Genomic DNA, 26,903 nt, shown 5'->3' on the forward strand with positions numbered 1-26,903 from the left:
CATCATGAAAACCTACTTAATCTAATTACACTTACTTTAGACTAGCCCTTAGTGATTTATTAAACACTGTTGGAATTGAAATGATAATTTAATTTAAATTATTATAAGATTCAAATTACCTTTTGGTTTCTTGTGTCTTTTCAGATTTGACCATCTTTCTATCTTATTGTATGACCCCTCATAAAATTATCTCTATGTATTCTCATAACCTTTTATGTATTTACAAATAATACTTAATATGGTCTCTTCATTTTTAGGACTTTATCTTTTCAGATTGAAACTGCTTTGAATAGGTAAGAATCATAATTGAGTACAGAATATAGCCACAACCTTTGATATACACATATACACAATTACAAATCAAGTAATTAATGAACATCATTATATTGTGTATATATACAACACATCTAGCTAGTATGATGGTATGTAGAGTTGGATCGAATACTCATGTAGCTACGACCATCTGATCTTGTTTAAGGATGGTATTATTTCCGTCTAAAAATTGCTTATACCATGTAGCCGATAATTTCGGTATTCTCTCAAGTGTTAACCAATCAACGTAATGAAGCCCGAATCGCAAAGTATATCCGAATAACCATTCAAAATTGTCAATAAGAGACCATATGAAATAACCTCTCACATCAGCTCCACCATCCCTATGAGAAAAAATATATGGACAATAAGACCCATTTAACTACAAATATATATATATATATATAAATAAGATGTATATATTATTAATCTATATAGTACCTCATGGCTTTAGCAAGAAAGGTCAAGTAATCATTCAAATATTCTATTCTCTTTGTGTCATTGAGGAAGTCCTTAACAGAAGCCCCAGCATAATTTTTTTGTGCAAACCCTGCAAACAAACCAAAAGTATTCTTCAAAAGGCTCAACTTATCCTTAAAAATGTGGACCCAGATCCTCTTTTGTGCCCCAGTGCTTCAAGTCACATTTGACGGTTGGCAGCATCTGGGCGTGAACCCCCTGACAGTGGGATGTGCACCTGACGCACTGGCATACTTGAAAGGATCTGGTTCTATAATTGTTTACAAGTAGGGTAAAGAACATTTTTCATCAGAGAATGTAGAGTCTAGTATAGAATCAATATCTACCATTTTCTGTGATGAAAATTGGAGTATTGTTGTATCGTTCTTTAAAATATAAGACAATCTTCTCTATACCATATGGAACCACATAGAAGTTTGGCATTGCCATCTGAAATGAAAAGAAAAGAAAAGAGAAAAAATATATATTAGGAAGGATATGCAGCTCAGATCAATCTTTTTTGAAAAAATTAAAATGAAGATTTCAAGCATGGAAGAAACTTGGGCTTGGCCAGCCTGAGGCTTGATATACCCAGCCATAAAACTAGCCCAATTTTTCTGGTCCGGCCCAAGCTCATTAGCTCAATTTAGGGTTAATTAGGCTTGCTGCAATGATCTCTATCTCACCCCAGCCTCAGCCCAAAATATAAACCATATGATATCTCATGTTCTTTGAACCATTAGAACAAGTGATGATTCTCTCAGAGATAGATAGATAAGAAATTCAATTAGTTAAAGTCATTAATTCTTACTGGCTCTCCAATAAGAACACCATCTCTTTCTCCTGTGAAGTACACAAAGGAATCCCCTTGAGGAGTACCCTCATCACAAGGAGAGAACAAGCAATCTTTCACATAGGTTGTTGTATAGTGATTGATCCCAATAAAATCCAACTTGCTCTTTAACTTGTTCTTCTCCTTCACCGAAAACATCGGTAACCTACAACCCAAAATCTGGCGCATTTCAGGAGGGTAATCACCATACATTATAGGATCCAAGAACCTACAAAAACCAAATAAGTACATTGAATATGTTTCCCAAAAAGAGGGATAAAAAGATAGAATTTATATATATGTTACCAAGCATTGTCGAAAGCTAGAGCCCGTCGAACCGCGAAATAATCTGCTGGAATGTTTCTGAGTGGTTCATACCAAGCTGCATTGAGTACAATCCCTATCATACCACCTTGCTTGGCCTTGTTGAAATATACAATTTTATACTGTTAAGTTTGTATTGATGATTACAATAATTATTCTCTAATTAGTAATATCAAATAGGGTATTATAAATTTATTACCTGAAATTTTTTTCTATAGATATAAGCTGCATTAGCATGTGACAATATAAGATTGTGTGCGGCAATGTAAGGTTCAATAGCTGAGTCCCCAGATCTGCAGTAGGTAGACTGTGAACAGTGGTTTGGAGGGAATTCTCCACTAAGGTAACCTAATGTGATTGTCATGTTTGGCTCATTGAATGTGCTCCAATACTTCACTCTATCACCAAAAGCTTTGAAACATACCTCTGCAAAGTATCCATAATCCTGCCTGTACAAGTGGAATAATTTTATGAAAAAGGTTTCAAAAATTACATTCACATTAGTAAAAAAAACCAATTAAGGTCATTGACAACAGAACTGGTATCTATTATTTGTTCCTTGATCTACTATTAGTGGTATTGGCAGAGCTGATGCATGATTTTCATTAATCTATATATCTTCATTTTCATTGTAAAATATTTCTACAAAAGAAATTTTACATGAAATTTTTATTCATATAAAAAAAAAATATGATTTTTCAATGTTAAACTTCGTATTTACGTTAAAAAAAAAAAAAATGTTTTTTTTCACCTTTGTACATGAAAATAAATGAAACACAAATGGCTTAGACCATTAAAAAAAAAAAAAAAAAAAAACGAAAATATATAGATGATACAAAGAAGATTAGCATGGCTCTTGCACAAGGATGACATGCACAAATCGAGAAATGGTCAAATTTTTTACTTATCGAAAAAAAACAACCATACAACCAAATCCACTATGTACCTTTATGTAAAGACATTTCTGGAGATAAAAATTTTATGAGGGAAAAAGAAGCATGAAAGGTAGTGTGGCCCCTACGCTTAGACATAGGTGAGTGAAAAATGACAGGCCCACCCCTTATGAAAAGTAGAAACCCGACGATGTTTCTGCACATGGTCCAATTGGACCTGACGCTGATGCTCGGACGATGCCGCCTTTTATGGAACCTAGCTCTCCCATTTTATAATACTAGAAAGTCCAACTAATCTAAGCCATCAGATGGGTCCACTGAATCCCAATTCCCCCATAATGAATGACAAAGAAATTCCTTATAAAATGATTTTTCTTTGGGTGCAACCTTATAAAATAATTAAGAAGAAAAGAAATGGCTAGGTTAGAGACTTACTGCATTTGTGTACTCAACCATGACCCATATCGATCCTCGAGTAGTTGAGGAATATCATAATGGTTCAATGTAACAAATGGTTGTATCCCTAGTAATTCAATAGAAAAATATGAGGAAAGGATTTTTTTTTTTTTAACTCTTGACCAATAGTAAAGGAATATGCATGTGCAGTAGAAAATGAATCTTAATAAGAAAATAATATTGAATTTTACCTCTGACCAAGACAGCATTGATAATGTTGTTGTAGAAATCAATTGCCATAGGATTAACTCCTCCAAATCTACCTCCTGATGTTGATACATTTTAGATCACAACTCCATGTAAATTTCTCCATTTAAAAGGTGAAACATAGTAAAATTAGTTCTAGTTACTCATTAGTTCTATGTAGTTACTCACTTGGGAGGATTCTGGACCATGAAATTGAGAATCTGTAGGAATTTACTCCTAGAGAATGCATTAACTCCACGTCTTCCTGTTTGATGATTATAGATGTTCTTAGCAAGAAATTCTTACATGCAACTGGCAGCCATCCCCACTCCTCTAGATTTTTTTCAAAGCCACAAGTGGTCAAGTTTATATGGGTTTGCAAAAAATAATTATTATAAGATGCCTATCCAACTAAATGTCCAAATATGGGAGATTTTATTCACACATAAAATTCATCATAGAAAAAATCCTTATGTGAATTCTATTTGTGTGAATCAGATCATGTCAGAATGGTTTTTGTGAGAGAACCATCCACACTTCAAATAGAAAACAAAAGTAAGATCAAATGATCATAAAATACCTATTCATCTAGCATAAGCTAGACGTGCAGTGTTGGAATTTAGTCATATGGAGGATTTCTATGGAATATTCTTCTTCTTGAAAATGATTAATCGCGTGTGAAAAAGTAGATGTTAGTTTCCTTTAAGGGATTTTCTTATTGACACCCGTAAGGTAATCATCATATGAGAGTCTGGTCTACTACTTAAAGATATCAAATAATTTGTAATTTTATTTTTTTGTCCTTTTAGTATTACGCAATTTTTTTCCAATGATGATAATACTGTTAATTTACATGTATACTTATATTACAATGACAACTTTTGATAATAACAAAATGACGTCACTTTCACTTTTATTTCCTTATCTTATAAACTTTTGAAAACAAGACAAGGAGAGAAAGAAGGGAATCTATTCACATAACCCATCGTGGTCATCCATTATTTGGGGGGAGATGTGGGGAGTGAAGGGGGTCATATCTGGACCATCTTATTGTTCAACCACCGATGAAAGAAATATCCACCTTTTTCTCTTAAAAGAAAGCCCAAAACTTTTCCTAAGGTCACGGTCCATTCATATAACCAATCACGGCCACACACAATGAGGGGGGATGAGAGTGAAGGGGGTCATCACATCGGGATCTTCCCATCTTTCAACCTCAGTGGGAAGAAAACTGTCCTTCAAAAAAATGTAAAATTTAAAATACTCCTATAGAGTGTCATTCAACTACTTTTTTAACTAAAAAGAAACAAAGTTGTCATACGTAACATTGGAGGTCCTTAACCTCAGTAAAGACGTTTATTTATTTATTTATTATTTATCTATTTACATATCCGTGATTTGGACTTAAGTGGGAAGAGACTAAAATGAATAAAAAATGGTTTCCCAGCAAACCACTGAGTTGTTTGGAAGAGTACTTAATTGTTGAGTAAGGATTTACCATATAACGATGATAGTGATCATCTGCAACATCTCCATTGCCTCCTCCCATTATTTTTTCTTTAAATATGAAAAAAAATAAATAAATAATCAGTTGAAAAAATTTTCTCCTCTAAAGTAGTTGAGAGAGAGAGAGGTCACCTACCTGGTGTGTGAGTGAAAACATCCCAATTGCTAAGGCTTTTGTTATCGGCTAAGTAAGCACCCTCGATCTGGAAAGTACACATATTAAGGAGAGTCCATATCAATGTCAATTTTTTTCAATCACCGTTTTGTTTGAATCACTAAATTGAATCTTCCAAAACAAAAAAGTCTAAAAAATGTTAGTTACACGTATATATCGTTCAGTCACACTACTTTACTTTATTAGATTGATTGAATTAATAATAGCTTATAGGGGAGGAGATTCTTGCACGCAACTTCAACTTAGATACTCCTCCTCCTATTTGACATTTGGGGGCTTGTGCTGGGTCATAATCATCATCATATTCCTAGAACTCAAATCTTTTTTTATTTTTTTTTATTTTGATGAGACCTAGAACTCAAATCCACTTGCACATATATTAATATGTGCTCCACAATTTATTGGAATTAATCTATATTTGGGATCTTTCTTGTCTCTTTTCAAGTCTTTTTTTTCTTTTTTTTTTTTGTTGAAGATCCAATTGGAATCACCTAACATTGTTTTCTAGCTTGAGTGCTTGACTAGGTTCCTATTTTTGGTATTCAAAATTGGAAGGAGACAAGAACTTAAAGTGAAATCAATTCTAAAATGATAATAGAAACATTATAAACATAATTGTGTAATTATCTTAAATTCTTAATATATATGATAATTATGCTTTTTTAATAAAATCTACAAGCATGTCTCCTATGTCCAAACACATACTCTTGTAAATGACTAGTCAATCCTTATGAAAGATAAAAATTCCATTGATGCTTCCACGGGCACTCTCATTGGTCCCCACGCTGGTGTAGGAGCTGTACTCTCAGACAGAAAATTCTCTCCCTTATTTTATTCATAAAATCAAGGAATTTGGTTTTTTGTAAAATATAAGAAAATTTAAATAACCATATGTGACATGTTTTGAAATTATATTATGCTTACACAATCATATTATGAAATTATTATAAAAATATTTCCTCTTAATTTTCCTTACAATTAGATGGAGCTGTAGAGATAATTAGGTGATTTTCAAGCATAAATCAGGGGAAAGTTCTTTCATTAATTAGATTACAGAGAAAAACATATCTAGATGGCACACCTGCTTTTGATAGATCCCTAAGTTTACATGACATGGAAGAAACCTTTTTTCCGTTTTTTCAATTGAAGAAGGGGTTCGATCCTATATGGTAAAAGGATACCAATATTCCTAGGAAAGATAATTCTTTCAGTACTCACTACTTATTTTACAAGTACCTACTCATCACACATGAAGTTTCAACATAAGCATAGTTTTCTAGTGATGAAATAAAATATAGCTAGTTTTGAACTATTTGAGTGCACGTGAATATCACAAATGAAAAGCGAGGACATCCATGAGAGGATAAATGATATGGATTGTCCTTAGAATTTAATATATGATTTTTTTTTTTATTCTTTTTTAGCAACCTGTGACCAACATGTTGCAATAGTGCAACTTAACCGTTGTACCACAGGCTCGCCCAAAAGTGAAGATTGACACTTCATTTTTCCACATACAGCGGGTGAACCCAAGAACAAGGAAGAAAAATATGAAAGAGAGGGCTAGGTCGACGCTTCATTACATAAAAGAAAAATTATCTTGCAGTAACACTTTAATGCATGGTATTTAGTATGTTATGATCACACAGAGAAGAACCTTCCTTCCTTTCTTCCTTCCTTCTCCCGTCTCCATTACTCTTTTCATGACGTCCCCTGCTTCTGACCTTCGAGATCGAGAGAGAGAGAGAGAGAGAGAGGCTAATCACCAGATTAACAATCGTAGACTGGTAACTGGCTTTGGAAACAGAAACACACAGTACACTTCCAACAAGAAGAAAAAGGTTGTTTAATTCAAATATGAGTTGAACCATATATGACATGAAATCCAAACCCAGCTATTACACTAGCACAGAGAGAGAGAGAGAGAGAGAGAGAGAGAGAGAGATCTTGCAGGCCAAAGGACATGTTCATGGCTATTAACTATTCAAGGCAAGGGAACATCCTAGATTTTGGAAATTCTTAATGGGTTTAACAGTTTAGGTGACCTTGACTCATATATATGGAACCTTGAGCCAAGAAATCTAAATTCTTTGTTACTGTTATTTACCTGATAAGAAGATGTAGAAGTCCCAAAAAGAAACGTTGCAGGAAACTGGCTCCGATCCACCACACAACTAATCAATGGAATCAGTAGTTGAAGATACCAAATAGATACCACCAACACTGATCTCTTCATCTTCAAATCCCGTCTATCTACTACTACATTACTTGCTCTTCATTCCACTCTCTCTCTCAGTTTTCTTTGCTTTTGGGTGGTGGGGAAAGTTTTTATAGAGAAAACGTTCATGACTGGGAAAGATTGTCAACCCAACACCCAATCCCACGCCCGCCACAACCCCCCCCCCAACCCCCACAAAAAAAAAAAAAAAAAAAAACCCAAGAATTTCCAAAATTCATGACCTGAAAAAAGTTGTCTATTCCTTAAAAAAATCATAAAAAGCAGGGAATTACTGCGCTGCCCATATGGTATAGGATCTCCCAGGACAAGTAAATAAGAGCACACAAGAGGGTCGCATAGCTGGTATACATGGGGCTCACATGTCAGGATGAGAGATGGTCAGATAGGAACGATAATCTGAGAGAGAGCATGATACCGGCAGCTTAGTTGCTAAGGCATCGCGTAAGCATCCAAGCGGTTTTACATGGATTGATATAGTTGTTTTGCTGGTGTCGTATTAAATTTTGTTCCCCGGGTCGTGACAATTATGAATGACAGCACTGCCACCATTTTTTCTTAAATAATATCTAAAAAGAGTGTAGCTGTGGTGCTATGTACCTGTTATATTTAAAATTCAGATGAGAGAGGTTGGAGAGCCACTGTAATTTAATAAAAGAAAATGAGGATATTCCTCCTGAAAGGATTTTGGAATATCAATTCAAGCAAAATATCATTTGAAATATTAATTAAACAAAAATATCATCTAAACATGGCTCAGCCACTATAAACGCTTAAAGCAAAGCATAGATTTTTCAAGCTAACATCATTGAATATCAAAACAACTTTGTTTTTTTTCAATGGTAAGAGAGGAATCTACTCATTCAAAGTAAGCAATCAGAATATATATATATATATATATATACTTCTTTTATCTTCATCAACATCTCAGTGATTGGTGAAGAGATTCTATTAGTGAAGGAAAGTTTTTCTTATTTTTTATTTCTTTTCTTTGGCAAAAGTTGGAGGCCAATTTTTTTGTCACCTTGAGTGGAGAGATAATTTCCTCATCCAAAATGAATTCATGCTATGATTAGGTTCTTGGAATAATAAGTTTAACCAGATAGTGAATATTATCATTAACTCTTATGTGCACCTTCTGACTAAGTTCTGAAATATTCCTCAAACAAAGATGAAATCTCGTGACTGCAGAAGAGAACTTTTCTAACCATATGTGAAGGAATCTCACTCCAAAGAGAAATCTAACAATTCAAACTGGGGGAAACTAGGTTGGCTACAACCCCTAGTATTAGCCAGGTAAATAGAATCTGATGTACAAGTTTGAAAATACCCTCCCCAGGTGAAATTTTCTACCCCTACGCCTAGGATTCCATTCCCCTGGCTACTGCCTGGGATAATTGCAACTACCAAGTTTCGTTCTAAACTACAGAGTGTTTTTTGTGGGGGAGTGTGGCCCATGCTCAAACATATATGAAGGGTGAAATTAGTGACTAGCCAGCCTCCCATGAAAATGTAAAATGAAGTATCGGTTGATACATTCCTATTGACTTTCACGCATGTGCAAAGGAAACACTTCCCATTAAATATAATATACCTTTTAGGATCAATTTTTCCTTTGCTTGAAAAGGTCTCTTCACCCATCACTTTTGGTAGTTGAATAACACTCTTTTAACAATGCTAAAGACATTTCGAACCTTGCCTAAACACAATAGTGAAATAATTATGAGATGGCAATGGTGGGATTCTCTTTCACCCAGAGTCAAAACTATCTCCCTATTTTTTCTGTCTTCCTCCAAGGTAAGAGTGGAATCTAATAGTTCAAACTCAGCAATCTACATAGGTCCCTTCATTGTTTTGCATCTTTGCTGCATTCCCATAGTTGATCGAGGCCAAAAAGGAGCTCTGTATTGTACTGTACCAAACTTATCTTTTCCGTACTGAATCTACAACACATGAATTAGACCAAAAGTGATCCCTGTAGTTTATGGAAATGTCATTGGAATGTAATGGCTAGCCACAGCAACAAAGCAATTTCGGAAAAACAAGTTAAAAGACAAAGATGTGAAATTCATTTATTTAGATTTTTCACGCTTAGTGGAGACCTTCTCGAGGAAGTTCATACAAAAAGTTTCCTTAAACTGGGGTGCTCCTTAGAGCTCCATCATCGTCATCCTCCACAGCCAGAGCTCCATTCTCCCCTGAATCGCCAGACACTCTCTCTCCTCCAAAATGCATTATCTAGTGACCTGACGAAGACAGAAAGAGAGGCTGGACTGATCGGAGTTCTACAGATCCAGAGAAGTCAGCAAGGGCTGGACCAGTTTCAGTGTTCGGTGTGTTGGATCTGATCGGAGTTCCGTGAAGCTGTAATTCAGTGGAGAAGAGTTTTCAGATCTGGATCTGAATATCAGTAGATCGGAAGCAGAAGAAGCTCCAAAGCAAAGCGAGATCTCAGCTCCAAAGCAAAGCTTCCCTTCCGACTCCCCTTCCTCCGTCTCTCTCTCAGCTCCTTCCTCCGTCTCTCTCTCAGCTCCTTCCGAGATCTCAGCTCCAAAGCAAAGCGAGATGCTCCTTCCTCCGTCTCTCTCTCCAAAGCCAGTCTCTATTACTTTCCCTTCTTCTTAACAAGCACCTGGCAGTCGAGAAATTGGATAATCCGACTGCTACTGCTGTTGTCTGTGCCTGAGATCGATGACTGTTGCCGATGCCTGAGATCGAGATCTGCTTCGATCGACTGCAACTGTCGTAGGAACCTCTTCGATGACTGTTGTCGATGCCTGAGATCGAGATCTGCTTCGACTGCCTGAGATCGAGATCTGCTTCGATCGACTGCCTGAGATCGAGATCTACTTCGATCGACTGCCTGAGATCGACTGCCTGAGATCGACTGCTTCGACTGCCTGAGATCGACTGCCTGCTTCGACTCCTCCTCTAAAAATTTGAGGCCTATTGTTTGATGATACATGAAAAACCCATCACTGCTTCAAGTTCTGTCGAAGAGGAGATGTCTTTGGGCTGCTGGGTTCAATCCAATATTGTCTGCCATGACACAGAACTAGACCATGAAGGGAGGAGGTGAGGATGGAGGTGTGCGCAAACAAGAGGTGTCAAAGATGCACAAGGATGAAGGCCAGCGACATTCATATGCAAAAGCCTTGGGTTTTTCGTCTTGGCCTGCCATTGACACTCTCCCAGAGCCGATTCAGGTAGGGAGTAAAAGACGAGTAATGATCCCGCAGAGAGACTATGAATCGAAGAGACAAAATTTTCGTTTTGCCTTAATCGGTAGGGTTAACTTCCGATTGATCTCTTTGGATGGTTTGAGAGCGGAGGCTCGGGAAAAATGGAACCTCAGTCAAGGGGTGCTAATGCATCCATTGGGAAAAGGTTATGTAATTTTTCAATTTCAGTGCGAGGGCGACAAGGCAGCGGTGTGGCGAAGGTCTCCCCTTAGGATTGGTGATCAGGTCATTCGATTTCAACATTGGAAACCTGATTTTAATATTCACGAGAAGCAACTTCTCACAAAGCTGGTATGGATACGGTTTCCTGATCTCCCGCTTGAATACTGGCACGAAAATGTGTTATTGTCTATTGCAAAGGCAGTAGGGCGCCCTGTGTCCCTAGACAGACGAACAAGACAAGGCATTCTTGGCTTCTTTGCGAGAGTGCTGGTGGAGGTTGATATCTCTGACTTGGCAGAGAGGGTGGAGGAAGTACAGGTGGAAAGATTAGAACCAGGTACATCTCAGGTGTATGGTTTCTGTCAAAAGGTGGTGTATGAAGATAATGTGGAGCGTTGTGGATACTGTAAACGAGTCGGACATTTGATTTCCAAGTGTAGGCTGAAAAGATTGGATGATGAAAAGCAATGTGCGGCTGATAAATTAGCAAAGGTTCCAGGGGCGGTATATGTTGAAGATGGAGTCAACTCAGGTGGGAGTAACTCGGTGAGAGTCTCTTTCTAGGGGAAGATCTTTGCCACATCAGCAGAATAATTTTGATCCTATTCAAGATCAAATCTCTCCTAATTCAAATTCGTCCAAGGCTGGGGGAGATATTCAAATATTTTTGAATCCTTCCAACTCTGTCTCAAACGTTTTAGGAAAGGAGTCCAACGGAGATGAAAATTATGGAATTAAGGAAGGATTTGTGTCAGGGACGGTTATAGAATTAGAGTCTGATTCTAATCCTATAAATAAGGAAGGAGAGATTTCTAATATTCAACCTAAGGAAGGAGACGTATTTCGAATGGATGAGGGATCGGATGTTGATTCTGATCCAAACCCAACTGAGAACCCGCTCCATGGAGTTCCTGGTGATCCGCCAGTGGATCCATTGGGGGGGAATGAACCCAGAAAGGGGCTTACTCCTGTGGGCGAGGTTGCTGTTCCGGAGGGGAGGTATCCTTCTCGTAATAGAAGGCTCGGTGGGGGTCAAGGACCTGGACGTGGTGTTGCCATGGCCAGTGCTAGGCAGCCAGTTGTTGAAGACCCTGGTGAGGATCATGTGGTTTCTTCTTTGCCCAGGGTGGAATGTTCAAGGGGAACAACCTCTATTGTGCATTCAGAAATTATAAGAATGGATACGGTGGCAGTGGCTCGGGAGAAGGAGGCCGGAGGTATGCTTGAGGGTGGAAAGCAAAGAAAGAAAACAGGTAGTCAGGCTAAAAAGTCTGATAAAAATCAATTCTCTAAGAAGTAATTCATGAAGATTCTGTATTGGAACATTCGGGGTGTTAGGAAGGCAGCAGGGTTGTGCGCTTTACGTCTACTGGTGAAGGAGCATGCCCCGGATGTGTTATGCTTGGCTGAACCCATGGTTCAGGTATGTAAATTTCCTGTTATTTTCTTTAGTCGGTTGGGGTATGCGGTGGATTTCATTCATAATTTTCGGGATGACAAAGTCCCAAATTTATGGATTATATGGAAGTTGGGGGTTTCGAGACCAGTTGTTGCAGGTATGTCTGATCAATATATATCAGTCATCTTTGATTGGCCAGGTAGTAAAGTGGGTATTTCTTTTGTACATGCAAGTTCTTTTAAAATTATGCGTAGGCAATTGTGGTTAGATTTGGAGTTGTCGATATCAGCTTTGGTTCCGTGGTCTGTGATGGGGGATTTCAATGCAACCCTGTTCTCGCATGAGAAAAGAGGTCCTGGTAAGTTTAATCTTGGATCAGCTGCTGAATTCCAGGCAATGGTTGATGCGTGTGAATTGCTTTCTATCCCTTCTCAGGGAAAGAAATTCACTTGGACTAATAATCGTCGAAGGGGTCATGCAGTTGCAGTGTTGGATCGGAGTTTTTGTAATGGGAAGTGGATAGATGTGTTTAGAAATGTGAAGCAGCGTGTTTTGTTGTCTTCGGTATCAGATCATGCCCCTTTAATTGTTGTCTCTGATGATGTTCAAAGACCTACAAATATCCCCTTTAGATTCCATAGCTTTTGGATGGAAAATGATCAATTTATCTCTGTGGTTGAGGAAGCTTGGAAAACTTTGATAGGGGGTAATCCAATTTTCGTTCTGGCACAAAAATTAAAGCAGGTCAAGGAGAATTTAAAGGTTTGGGCGAGGGCCAATTTTCCTAACCTGAATGATGAGGTCGATAAAGCAAAGCTGGAATTAAAGAAGGTTCAAGATATGATAGAGGTGGCTGGGATGAATGATGAATTATTTAACAGAGAGGCAGATGCAAAAACAGTATTATTGAAGGCCAACCAAATGTACGAGAAGTTGTGGGCTGAAAAAGCTAAACTGAGATGGATGAAAAATGGAGATTGTAACTCGAAGATTTTTCATCTCTCCGTGAAGCTAAGGAGGTTGAAAAATCAGATCACCTCCCTAAAAAAGGAAGATGGAACTTGGGTTTCAGACCAACAGGGAATATCGTTTTATGTCTCTGATTTTTTTGAGAAATTTCATGAGGCTGATGAAATCACGGTTCATAATGACCTTCTTGAAAATATTCCCAGAGTGTTGGAGGAGGAGGACGTGGCAGGATTGGAGATTGTCCCGAGTGGGGACGAAATTAAACAAGCTGTTTGGGATTTAGATCCTGTAAGCTCTCCAGGTCCTGATGGGTTCCCAGGTAGTTTCTTCAGGCGATGTTGGACTATTGTTGAGGGTGATTTTTGCAGGGCAGTGAAAAAATTCTTTGAGGAAGGGCGGCTTCCTAAAGGAATAAATAACTGCTTTATTTCCTTGATCCCCAAAGTTGAGGGGGCGGCCTCTCTAGATAGGTTTCGACCTATATGTATGGGGAATTTTTACTGCAAAGTGATATCAAAAATTCTATCTTCAAGATTACTTGTTGTTTTGCCTAAATTGATTTCGGAAGAGCAAGGCGCTTTCCAGCAGGGTAAAATAATTTCAGCAAATATCAGCCTCGCCTCAGAACTGTCAAATTTGATGCATTCTTCAGTTAGGGGTGGTGGAATGGGACTGAAGCTCGATGTTCAAAAGGCGTATGACTCTCTAGCTTGGGAATTCCTCTTTGCAGTTCTGTGCAAATTTGGGTTCTCATCTAGGTGGATTTCTTGGATTCACAACCTTCTTCTATCCTCCAGAGTATCAATTTTGGTGAATGGTGGCCCGGTGGGGTTCTTTGGGGTTGGTAGAGGTCTCCGACAAGGAGATCCTTTGTCTCCCTTTTTATTTATTCTGGCAGAAGAGGTTCTCTGTAGAGGTCTTAGAAGCATGGTTCAGAATGGTTTGATAAAGTCTCTTCCTGGGCCTCGAGGTGTGTTAACTCCCTCCCATTTATTGTTTGCTGATGACATTTTCATTTTCATTAATGCATCTGCTCAGTTTGTCAAAAATCTTAAGGCTTTTCTTGATAAATATCAGGCATTCTCTGGCCAGATATTTAATCTAGAAAAAAGTAGTTTGTTCTTTGGAAAGGTTGCCCCTCACAGGAAACATTTTATAAGTACTTTTATGGGAATCCAATCTGCAAGGCAGCCTACTAAATATTTAGGTGTGGAGATCTTCAAGGGGAGAGTTCAACGGGACCACATGTTACCGCTGATGGATAAAATCAAGAAGAGGTTATCGGGATGGAAGGGTCGGATTCTCTCCATGGCTGGTAGGGTGGAGCTGGTTAAATCAGTGATTTCAAGCATTCCAATTCATAATTTTGGGATTTATTGGTGGCCAGGAAGCTCAATAAAATTAGTGGAAAAGTGGATGCGAAACTTCATATGGTCTGGTGACATGGAGACAGGGAAGAAGATAGTGGTGAAGTGGGATGAGGTATGTAAACCTACCAGGGAAGGCGGTCTTGGCATTAGGAGGTTGCGAGATGTTAATTTTGCATGCCTGTGCAAATTAGCATGGCAAATCAAACATGGAAATTCTCTAATGAGTGTTTTCTTTCGTGCTCGTTTTCTGAAGATTGATGGTTCGCTGAAAACTACCTACCTTTCCTCTTCGATATGGCCTGGTCTTAAAAAGGTGTGGCGGTGGGTACAGTCTCATGAGCAATGGACTGTTGGGAATGGTCAGAGGATAAATTTTTGGAAAGATAGCTGGCTGGGAAAGAAGTCTATTGAGGAGATGTATGGTTCGCAGTTAGATATCTTTGATTCGATGCAGGCAAAGGTTTCTGATTTCATTTGCCAAGATGAATGGAATTTTCCCCAGGTGAGCTCTGAATTTTTTCAAAATATCTTTGATCAGGCCAAGGATATCATAATTTCAGATCTGGATGATATTTGTCATTGGGAATTAAATTCATCTGGAGTTTTTACAATAAAATCGGCTTGGGAAAAAGTAAGACGGGAATCGCCAAAGGTGGGGTGGTATTCATTGATTTGGAATTCTCATCTTCAGCCTCGCCAATCGGTGTTTGGATGGAGAATGTTGAAAAATAAGCTAGCTACTGATGATAATGTGAAAAAGAGAGGGGTTCCATTGCCATCTCAGTGCACTCTCTGTGGCATAGCGGAAGAGTCAATAAATCATAACATGTATGAATGTTCTTTTGCAGTTTTCATGTGGCAGAAATTTTGTTGTTGTTTTGGGTTTAGGTGGCCTGGATTTGAAGGAGTTGAAAGTTTGATAGCTTGGTGGAAAGATCAGGCCAAGAAGACCATCTTTAAAGGGGTGTGGCTGAAGGGTTTTGTTTTAATCCCTTACTTTACTTGGTTGGAGAGGAATGGAAGAAAATTCGAAGGAATCTCAAAATCAAAAGAGCATTGTTTTGGCCAAGTGAAGAGAGAAATTAGCTGCCAAGAGTTGGTTCATTCAGGGGCAGCCATCTCAATTTCGGATCTTGTCACTGCAAGAAGATTGGGTATTTCAGGGGTGCGGAGAAGGCCTCGGGAAATCTTCACTATTTTCTGGTGCCCTCCTAATCCAGGTTGGATAAAAATCAATTCGGATGGTTGCTCTATTGGTAATCCAGGGAAGTCTGGAGCAGGGGGAATCCTTCGCAATGAAAAGGCAGAGGTAGTGGCAAATTTCAGAAAATTTCTAGGAACTCGCACAAATTTTGAGGCTGAATTTTTAGCTCTTATGATAGGGATTGAATTAGCTAAGCAGCATAATGTGAAACGGCTCTGGATAGAATGTGATTCAGTTGCAGTTGTGACTATTTTTCAGAAGAGGCAAAGTCCATGGATAGCTCGGCAAAGATGGATAAATTGTATTTCTTATTTGGAGGATGTGGAATGGAAAATAACGCATTGCTATAGGGAAGCAAATTCAGTGGCGGATTTTTTGTCAAAGTCAGCTGCTCGTTTTGAAGTGTCAGAGCCGATTTCAATTTGGCCAACTCTGGTTCAAATGGAATTAGACATGGATGCATCGGGCCGGCCTAGGTTCAGATTCACCTAGGATCTTCTTCTCTTTCCTGATTTTTGTTTTTGGTGGAGTTGGGTAGTTGCGTAATTCTGCTGATGGCAATGCCGAAGGTGGAGTTTCTGCTTCTCCCTCTCTTCTTAGTGTGAGTGTTGGGTATTTCTCCCTTCCTCATCTGATGTACTATATTTCTTTTTTCTTCTTTCATTTTAATATACATGACTTTTTAGCGAAAAAAGGGGTGCTCCTTAGAGCATTATTTTGTAGCAGAAGGGTCTGAGAAAGCTCACCGAGGGGTCTTTTTGACCCTCAACTAGGGCAGGGAGGACTTTGAGCACATTTTATCACAGTGACTACAGCTCCTCAATGGAGTAAAGACCTTCCCCGTTTGTGCTGGAGGGTGGTAAGTTTATAGCTAGGCCGAGGCTGGGGGGAATAAGATCTACAATATTTTTTAATTAAAAACTATATATAGATATATGAAAAAAAAAAAAAACTCGGTTTTAGATTTAACAGAGGTTTTGTAATTTTTTGATCTACGCAATGATCATGCAAAGATGGATAAGGAGACTGATTTTTTGAGTGTTCCCTTGGCCATATGGTTTTTGTTTTTATTCTTTCATTCATTATTAATAAGTTTTCCTCGTTGATTTTTAATTAAAAAAAAAAAAAAATCTCTTTATCTCTATTATCAGTATTTTCCAATCTAACTTGAAATCAGAATTGATAGAAGCCAAGCCCCAAGCAATTATGGGTTTTTAAATATGGCTAGGATGAGCATATCCTAATATAAAACATTCAACCTATGAGAACAAATGATTTAGTCCCTTGGACCAGCCAATATTCAAGTTAATTATAGTTTCCCCAAAGGTGAAACAGAGATCTAAAGGCTTTTTTGTAAGCTTCTATTTTTTTTTTATATATAATATACTTTGCTGACCTTTAGCAAAAAAAAAATTAGTTTCTCAAGTACATGGCCCACATGTACTGAACTTTTGAAAAGAGTTAATCACTTAACAATCGAACTGCCGTGGAAAAAAAGCAAAGAGAGTATTGCATATTTTATCCAAAAAAATAAAAAGTATTGCATATAGACAAATTAAGATTGTCATGAAATTAAGTTTTTTATTACCAAAATACCTAAACCCTTAAAAAGCCTGTGTTTTTTAAATTGTCAATTCTCTAGTCTTTTTTTGGTAGAAATCAATTCTTATAGTTAAATAAGAGAAAAGCCTTGGGGCTTTATTTTATTAGGTGGATGGATGTAGAATTTGAAAACATATCCACTAAATCTGATAAATATTAAACTAAAATGTGGTAGATGTTTTTTAAATGAGATTTTCTTGCTGAGTACCAAAAAAGTTCTTCCCATCTCACAATGAGGGAAAAAAAAAAACCTCATATTAGCTAATTTGTTGTGAAAGAAACTTTATTCTAAGAAATATTGAAGATTTTTCGAAGATCAACATGTGACTTCATTGGTTACATTTCAGTTTAAACACACCATAAAGGATTTTTTACCATAGAAACCCAATAAGGGTGTAACAAATTTTTTTATTTTATTCAACTGAATGTGACATCACATATATGATACTATAGCAATTTAGAAAAATGGGAGAAGATTCACTAAGCCACCATGGTAGGGAACACTAGCACCCTTGTGTCTATCTCTCTCTTTCCCATATAAAATCATTTCACGGCCTTCTTTTAATTTGAATTATGTTGTTTTGTTGCACTTCATTAGTGTGCTTCCTTATATTGCTTGCTCAAAGGAACCACTCGCTTGAAAATATTTGTTATGTCCTCTCATATTCAATGGAGTGTTGAGTACTTTGAGTCTATACGCTCATCACGATGGATGGGAAAGGATCACTTTATAGATTTCATCTAACTTATTATTACATACAGTTCAACCCTTACTTAAACTCTTATGATAATTAAAAATTTGAGTCAAAAATTCAGTATGACCATGGATAGAGTTTTGTGGAGGACAAGGATCTGGGAAGCAAACCCTATGTAAGGGATGTTCTTGTGATGCATCTTGGATTTCTACTTTATTTGCTCCTCGTATTCCCTTTTCACTTATTTTCCCTTATTTCATTGTTTCTTGATTCTCATTTTCATATCGGATCCATGCATCCAACCTCATTTAGTTGGGATATGTTTATGTTTGTTGTTATTGTCAGAAATTTAGTAAAATTAGGAAGATAGAAGTCAATATAGCCTCTGGCCACAATGGACTACAAATGGATCAGAAACCCTAATCCCAACACCAACCCCACCCCTTGGCATGCATATGATTAGCTTGGCTTTGCATGGTAAATAGAATAGGACAAGCCATCAAGCTCAAGATCAAGCATAGCAAGAGGACCGAAAATCGTTTAAAGCTCCAAAAACCAACCCTAACCTTTAGGGGTACGACAAGTTGGGGCCTTGATTTGGCTCACTCTACCTAATTCGCACTTGTCTATGTCTCCTCGTCCCAGTTTCATGTAGAAGAAGGGAGGTTAAAGTGTCAACATGGATGCATAACCAAAAAATTACAAAATGATCAATCTCTATCTTCAATACATCCATTGTCTCTTTGCGAATCATTTTTTTAGAGTCAAGAAAAAATTTTCTGTAACTAAAAGAGTCTACAGGAGAAACAAGAACAAAGGGAGGTGAAAGATGCAACTCAAAAAGGATTTGGCCAAGAGCCATAGGAGAAAATGTCATATGTACTTATAAATGAAGTACAAGAGCCCACACTAGGTAAGCAAGTGACCTGAGGATCTAAGATTCCTAGGAGGCAAAGAGGCAAAATGTTGCATAGTAGTGTGCACATTCACCACAAAATTTTCAAAAGCCTTCAAAGTGACTATCCATCAAGGATGATTAAAAATAACTCTATTGTGGGTTTTCCATATTTTCCACATAAGAGAAGATCATACAACCTCAAAATCCTTTCTATCCGAAACTTCTCAATTTGTAAATTAAAAATCTCATCTCTAAAGGAGTTTGTCACCAATCAGGAAGTGAAAGTATTGGCCAAAAGATTGATACAGGGAGTAAGGAAGGCCTCAGAAATAAGATGGCACATTATAAAGATTTACGGATTCTCAAAGATTAGTCAAGATGTTGTCGACCTACTGATGAAGCTTAGCCTTGGTCCTCTATTTATACTTTTTTTTTTTTCTAAAGGTCAGCAACTATTAAACCTGCAATTCGGATTGAAGTCCCTAGATTGACGATTGTCTTTTATTTTTCGAAAGACTTGTCCTATAAATCCGTTGTCAAGGAATAATCCTTGTAAATAACACTTTCTTCTTTAAATAATAATTTTTCTTTGTTCATGAAATAAGAAAAAAGGAGTCCGCCACCAATAGAAGCACACCGACTCATTACATTGTGAGGATAAGTAAATTTGGTGAGGCTACCAAATTTTTCACCAAACATGCAAATAGGGCAAGATGGATTGGATGAGAGTTTGCGCATAGAGAATTGATTCATTACCACAGTTTCATTCCATAGAAAGAATTTGATCTTAGGGATTAAATTCATCTTCCAAAGATCAATCCAAAACTTCGAATTTATAGCAATGAAATTAATAAGCAGAATGAATAGTAAACTTACCATTTTTTGCATAGGTCCATAACTAGCCATCCTCCCTTCTAATGGGATACAGTGTAATCTTCAAAACCTCATTAACCTCAACGGGAAGAAGCAAACTTTGTAGAAGAGGGATCCTCTAGGGTTTAATGATGGGGTGAACTAGATCAGAGACCACTAGATGAAAGTGTGAGAATCCATTCATCTTTGAGTTAGAGAGTGCTTTCAATAAGAAGCATTTAAAGATTCATATGATCATAATTAAAGAAATCCAGCCGTTGCTAGCTTTCAAAGAAAACAAAAATTATATGGGAATCAGGCCTTAAGATGATCAAGCTGTCTGGAAAAAATTTCGTTGTTGCATGGGTTGTAGTCTAAGTAGCTGCAACCCCATGGTAATAGCCAAGAGAATGGAATCCCAAGGGCAGGTTTGAAAATACCTATTTAAGGTGAATTTTTTAACCTGTATCCCTAAGATTCCATTCCCCTAGTTAGTACCAGGGATTGCAGGTTCTTGAATGCAACTAGGCAACAGTTATTTCCTATTTTTAAACTTATTGGAATCTTTAACATATTTCCACCGTAATTTTTAAATTTGTTGTAATATTCCACATATTTCCTCATTAATTAAACTTGTTGGAATATTCCATGTATTGCATTCATAGTTATTGTATTGTTCAATTAATTAAGCTAGACTAAACCCCTCTTTTTAAAGTAAAAGGATTTACATGGAGGAAGAATCTCACTCACCATTGGATTGTTTGATCTACTGTTATCAATAATGTCTGGTCAGACACAAATTTTTGTTAATATTTATATTATAGTAGGGACTGCAAGGCTACCATTTTTTTTTGTTTTGTTTTGGTAAGGGTGGGGGATGATGTCATTGGTTCGGTAAGCATTTTGAGATAAACATGGCTGGCTATAAACCAAGCAAAAGATACCCTTTCCAGAAAGAAAGGGGATGGCAAGTGATATAATTGATACTGTCATTCTTTTGGGTCCTTAGTCCTGATTGGGTAGTCAATCAAATGTTTATTTTGAAATCTACCACCAAACATGGGCCACATTATTAAAAGAAGTGAGGAAAGGTTTTTAGTGGAATAGAGGAAAATAATTGAGATTCAGATTCTTCAGGAAACGTGTGATTTTAAATTTGGATTCTTTTTTTTTTCTTGGGGTTATTCTTATAAAGTGTTTATTATTTTTTATTGAAAATTGAATAGTTCTTATTCATTTTCAGTGTGACGTAATCCATACGATTATGGAGATATTATAAATTTATAGAACTAGTTAGATTGAGAATCTACATATCTATTGTTAAAAAAATAAATAAATAACTAAAGATTCAGATTCAGATTCACAAGATAAATCAAAAACAAGAATTCTTTAATTAGAGGCTTTTTTTATAAGGATAGTTGATCCTTCAAAGTGATAAAGATGTGTCATCAATTGATAACTGCTCGAAGAGGTGGATTGACAATAACCCTAAAAGCTTGGAGTATTGGTTGAAGGAAACAGATACTTTGGCCTATTGGATAGAGAAGCAGGATCTTAACTTTATTTTTTTATTAAAAATAAATAAAAATATCTTACATTTTTTTCAATTTTATATTTGATTTGGGAGAAAAAAACAAGGAAGATTGAAAATTTTTTAGACTTTATAATTGATTCGAGCGAAACAAACAAAGAGGAAGAATGGTTGGGTTTTGGTGAATGGTTGGTCTTGGTGGATGCATGGATGGGATTGTTCATGCTGACGTGATATTTTTCATTTCTTGATTTGACCCACTCCGTGGGCCCACCCATTCATCATCATTGAATGAGATGTGAGTCTAGTTTAATAGGAAGGAGACACGTCAGGTTCTAATGGATGTGACCGGGATTTGACATTAGAAACAAAACAGAAACACCCTCCTTGACCCACTTTCTACCTATGGGGTGTGGGTTATATATTGATTCCTTAAGAATTGAGAAATCTTTCCTCCTCGAGTGGAAGCATAATTTATAACTTGCACGTCTAATCTTCTTCGGAAAAAAAAAAAAAAAAAATCTAATGTTTACTACTTCTTTTCACTTTCACAATTCTGTATACGGATTTTCCTTTCCCATACGAAAGGTTATCATGTTTCTAAGCATCGATCATTTCAATTTTGAAAAACAATTGTGGAATCATAATTTTAAAAAATCGGATCGATCAAATCTCTCAGATCCATCATTTCAAGTATTGATATCGTATCAGTTGTAATGATTAAAGTCAATTCCTAATTCTTGATCAATTCAGATCGGTTACCCATATTATTTCAAAGGTAAAACAGCGAAAAAAAAAATATATATATCTTTTAATTTAAAAACACCAAGGGCAAAATCGATAGATACTTACTGATTCAATCTGATCCCATCCTTATATCTATGCTCATATGGCATTAGTATCAGTAGAAACAGATCCGATAACAATCCATTTGTAAGATATAAAGGTAAAATGGCTCAAAATAATAAATTTTGTTATAAGCTAGAAAAGCATGGGTACATCAATTCAAGTCATTTCGATAATTGGTATTGATTAAGATTGATCCCAAACTTTAAAACTTTAGTTTGATTCCATTTAAATGAAAAAACCAACTGTTACTGTGTTGTAGGAATTTTTCTTCAACCTGAGCTCGTAGCCATTGAAATGGAATATTCACTTATTAGTTTTGTGATATGATTTGATGACCTATCTAATCACTATTCTTCAACTTGTTTGATGGAAAGCATCAAATAAGTAAAATCATTCTAACCACTGGGGGAAATGGGACCAATGATCCTTAATTCTTCATCAAAGACTTTTCAAAATTGGCAAAAGTTTTGCTTCACTTATGTGGAGTGGGAAGAAATTTTTTCACCACTTGTGATGGTCCTATCACAAACTTCCATCTCTAGTTGACAAAGCCGAAACTACCCTCCAGTCCTCCACCTTGTCATTTGATGGTGTTTAGATCTTTGTTATTAAATTCGTGAATAATTCGGGTGAACAGAATTTTTCCAAATTAAAATGAAAAATTCTTACCGAATCTGAATTAAAAATAAAATTCGGTAAAAATCACGATTTTTTCTAATTGGATTTAAAAACAGGAATATATCGGGCCAAACCGCTTTAAACCGAATTATTCGGTTCAAACACACTTTAAAAAAAAATCAAAAAGTCGAATAACAAAGCCCAAAACTGAAATAGGGTTTTGTTTTTTCTCCTCTTCTTCTCCATTCTCCCAAAATTTCCACCTCTTCTTTCTCACTTCTCCCCCAAATTTCCGCCTCTGTGCTTGTTTTCCAATCTTCTTTCTCCACCTACTGTAATAATCCTAGAATCTCCTCTTTGTTACATCTATTTCTCATAATTTCATCCTAAGACGGGGGATTTAAGGTTTTGGGACAGATTCAAATACTTTCGGTCCTTCAGAAGTTGCTCAGCTGAAGTCATGGCGATGTGAGCTCGGGAGCACTAAAGGAGGTCATCGACCGTGAGGTTGGTCGGCGGTTTCTTTAGAGGTTGGTCAGCGGTTTCTTCAGAGGTTGGTCAGTGGTTTCTTCAGAGGTTGCTCTGCCATTTCTTCAGAGGTTTCTCTTCTCTCTTTTCTGTCCTGTGATACTCTGGTAGTCGTGACTCCGGTCACTTAGACTTCTGTTCTTCAATTTTTTTTTTTTCATGAGTGTTTTGTTCAAGCTTTGAAATTGAAATGTGTTCTTCAGTTCTTTAAGTATGTGCTATTTCTTGATTGATTTTTTTTTCTTAGACCAATCAGTATTCATTTATATTCTTTGTAAACTATGAGAACCTGTGGGTTACGGATCTGAAGAGCAGGCTGTGAGTAGTCATTTTCAGTGCTTGGTTATGGTGGACTCAAATACAACTTCATGGTTGCAGTACTATGTTTGCAATTGCTTGTACTCTGCATTTTATGGAACACTATAATTTATCTAGTTTCATTTTGTGGTTCTTATTCAACAATTGCAATAGGGATGTAGTAGCTATAGTGTATGAAAACCTGAACAAATGGTTCCTGTTATAACTGGTGGGTCGATGCAGTAAAATATTTTCCCTCTCATGGCTCAAAGTCAGCTAGTTAGATACTCTCATATTGAATTTGAACGTCATTCGATTTGGGTCTCGGCCTTTCTAGACTCTAATCAGTTGATGGGTCTTAGCTTATGAGGTTATTTGCTTGATAATAGTTTTAAGAGTTGATTGCTTACAATGTCAAGCTTTTGTTTTCTATATAATCTTATGCATGCTAATGAAACTATGGTAAGGTCTTCTTGCTTGATTCAAAAAATGATCATAAAGCGTAAATGACCAATGCTATTGTAAAGGCTACGCATGTTAGTGGGACTTGAAAACTTGATTCTTTAATTATCCAGAGGCTATTTGCTTATGTAATGTAATTATTAATATGATTTATTTGTTTGTTTATATGAAATGATTTATGTTGTTTTTTTTTATGTTTCAACTTTCAACAAAATAGATACAATAAATTACAAAAATAACATCCGACTTTTATTTTTGTAATCGAATAATTTCCGAATCCGAATTCTAATCCAATTTTTATGTAGTCCGCTTTTTTGACCGTTTTTTTGTCTGAACCCTTAAATTAACCAATCGAATTATTCCGAATAATTCTTCGCCCGAATAATTCCCGAATCCGAATTTGCTAACTATGGTTTAGAGGGCTATGGTCAAGTAACTATTCCTTTATCATGGGTGTAGGAAACTTGATCTTTCAATATTTTTAAGTGAAGGAAAACTCATTCTCACATCTCCATCTTCGTTTTGCGCATGAAATGAAGATTGGACAATCCTGGTTGTTAAATAGGTTGCATATGGTCCAAATTAGTTACATATCAAATTTTTTAAGCTTTTGCAACCTTTTCTTTTTCTTTTTCTTTTTCTTTTTCTTTCCACTAAGAAATAATATGTATTAAAAATAAAATGAAAAAGAAAAAATAGAATACAGACACTAGTGCATAGAAAAGCCACAATGATAGAGAGAGACTCCTAGACAGACTTCCCACCTTCAACATTGCCATTTGAAGGATCAGCTATCCAAGAGAGACTTTCCAGGAAAAAAGAAAAAGAAGACTACCAAAGATGAAATCTTGCACGACTGGCGGCATCTAGTTCTAACTCCATATTTGTTAGAGCCAGCCAACAATAAATTGGAAAAGAATTTGCTTCTGATTTTGCTATATAATCACAATTGGGTTGGTTTCACAGTAACAGTGAGTAATTTTCCAATCAATTGAATGAAAATAGGAAGATATACCTCACCATCGTTGACGAATATATCAAGGAGTAATCCTTTTTAGCACAAGGGAGACCGCTGCCACTGAGTCGGATTCAATCCATAAATAAGAAATCCCTTGCGCTTTTGCATGCTCCATACTGCCTATGAGAGCCAAAAATTCAGTTTCAAAGTTGGTCTCAATTCCAAAATATTATCTGAAAGAAGCTATCACTGAAGCATTTTCATTTAAAAAACTCTACCTGCTCCAGCTTTGCCTGGATTTCCAAGCGAAAGCCCATCTATATTAAACTTGATCCATTCCAAGGGAGGAGTACACCAATAGACATCCAGAAAATCTCTAGGTCTTCGATGAATAACCGAGGCACCTATCTTTTGGCACAGATGAGATCTGAGATGGGAAAGGATCTACTAGTATGAATCAGAGATTGCATACTTGTCTCACTCCTTATTATCGCAAAATAGTGATTTGTGTTCTTTGATAAATTCTCAAATCGTCTTGCATTTCGTTCCATCCAAACAAAGTATGGAATGAAGAAAAATCCACTTAACCACACCCGTTTGAGGTTTATGGACTTTGATTTGAACTTCCACCATGGGATAAGATTTGAGAGAGTTGTGAAATTTGGTCATTGTACACCAAAGCAGTCACAAAACTCACGCCAAAGGGAGAGAGCATAGTCACATTCATAGAACAAGTGAGATAAGGACTCTTCCCCTGAATCACACATATCACACCTAAACGGTAACATAATTCCTCTTTGTCTAACTTTCAACCAAATATTCTCTCATGTATTCCCACATATGTCTATGCATACAATATTCCGACAACTATTATTTGTGTACTTTTCTATAGTCTCGAATGTTCAAAATTCTGTTTCGTCACTTGACAAACTTTGTTTAGATTTAAATTTTACACATGAAGAGAGAATCTGATCTTAACATATCTACAAATTTTAGACTCCATCTAATATACCAATGTGATAACATTTGGACGTACATCTTTCACATTATATCAGGTAAACATAGTTCTCCAACACAAAACATGTTTTGTGGTATAGAGCGCACTAAAATTTTGTGGTTGAAAAAGGGTTAAACATCAGTGAAAGGAATGCTAAATGATACAATACACAATTATAAATATGCATAGACCATCACTAGTTATTATAAGAATATTTAATAGCATTGTACCAGGAAAAAATAAAATTTTCCCCAACATAAACTCTAGGATCTACAACTATTTTATAGAGTTGGCCTACCTTAATTATACACATACACAAGGATTAAAGTATTGGTATCGGTCTCCGTATTGGTTGGTCAAAATTAAGATACGTATCGAAGGGTATCGTATCGTATCGGAGATACGCTAAGATACGCTAAAGATACGCACATAAATGGATAGGGCTCACATTTTTATACACTTTTGCATAAAAAAATAGTTTAAAAAAACTATATATAACATGTAGAATGCATAAATACTTAAGTAGAGGGTATCGTATTGATAGACAAATATATTGAGTTGAAAATGTTCAAAATGATGAGGTTTGAGTTTCTTACAGTTTTTTCTTTCCTCATTGCCATTGCCACTGTGATGAGTGCCATGAAGAGTGTCGTGGTGATTCAAATCCTTGGCTAGGACCTTCTTCTTCAATAGGAGCAACTCAATGGAAGTTGTAGAACACTTGTTGTAGAACACTTATTTTCACATAAAAAAATTTAAAAAATATATTTTTTTGAGAAAAATCAAAAATTTCCATGGAAGTTGTTTTTTGAGAAATTTCATGAGGTTGATGCATCACGGTTCATAATGACCTTCTTGATAATATTCCCAGAGTGTTGGAGGAGGAGGACG

The 26,903-nt window shown here is 36.6% G+C and overlaps 2 protein-coding genes and 1 pseudogene across 3 annotated transcripts; 2 read left to right on the forward strand and 1 right to left on the reverse strand.

Annotated features, from left to right (window-relative positions):
• Positions 1-266: 266 nt before the first annotated feature.
• On the reverse strand, positions 267-7,445 carry LOC122063768 (beta-glucosidase 18-like). 2 transcript variants are annotated; one of them, XM_042627473.1, is made up of 12 exons: positions 7,251-7,445; positions 5,105-5,171; positions 4,961-5,019; positions 3,652-3,727; positions 3,468-3,542; positions 3,256-3,343; positions 2,127-2,376; positions 1,910-2,025; positions 1,583-1,769; positions 1,119-1,221; positions 754-862; positions 267-656 (listed from the first exon to the last, which is right to left on the reverse strand). In XM_042627473.1, exons 1-12 carry the CDS (start codon positions 7,377-7,379, stop codon positions 446-448), a joined length of 1,470 nt encoding a protein of 489 aa, XP_042483407.1. In that variant the 5' UTR covers positions 7,380-7,445; the 3' UTR covers positions 267-445. The 2 variants fall into 2 exon arrangements, with proteins under 2 accessions (XP_042483407.1, XP_042483406.1); XM_042627472.1 differs by having other exon boundaries at positions 1,583-1,832.
• On the forward strand, positions 2,741-2,829 carry LOC122063780 (annotated as a pseudogene).
• Positions 7,446-12,086: 4,641 nt separating the features above from the next.
• On the forward strand, positions 12,087-15,023 carry LOC122063778 (the record flags this gene model as incomplete). The annotated part of the gene is made up of 4 exons (XM_042627481.1): positions 12,087-12,339; positions 12,451-13,846; positions 13,949-14,228; positions 14,775-15,023. Coding segments are annotated over exons 1-4 (2,178 nt in total), but the record flags the coding sequence as incomplete, so codon positions are not given.
• Positions 15,024-26,903: the final 11,880 nt, after the last annotated feature.

This window comes from Macadamia integrifolia, unplaced genomic scaffold (genome assembly GCF_013358625.1).
Source record: "Macadamia integrifolia cultivar HAES 741 unplaced genomic scaffold, SCU_Mint_v3 scaffold1452, whole genome shotgun sequence".
Classification (NCBI taxonomy): domain Eukaryota; kingdom Viridiplantae; phylum Streptophyta; class Magnoliopsida; order Proteales; family Proteaceae; genus Macadamia; species Macadamia integrifolia.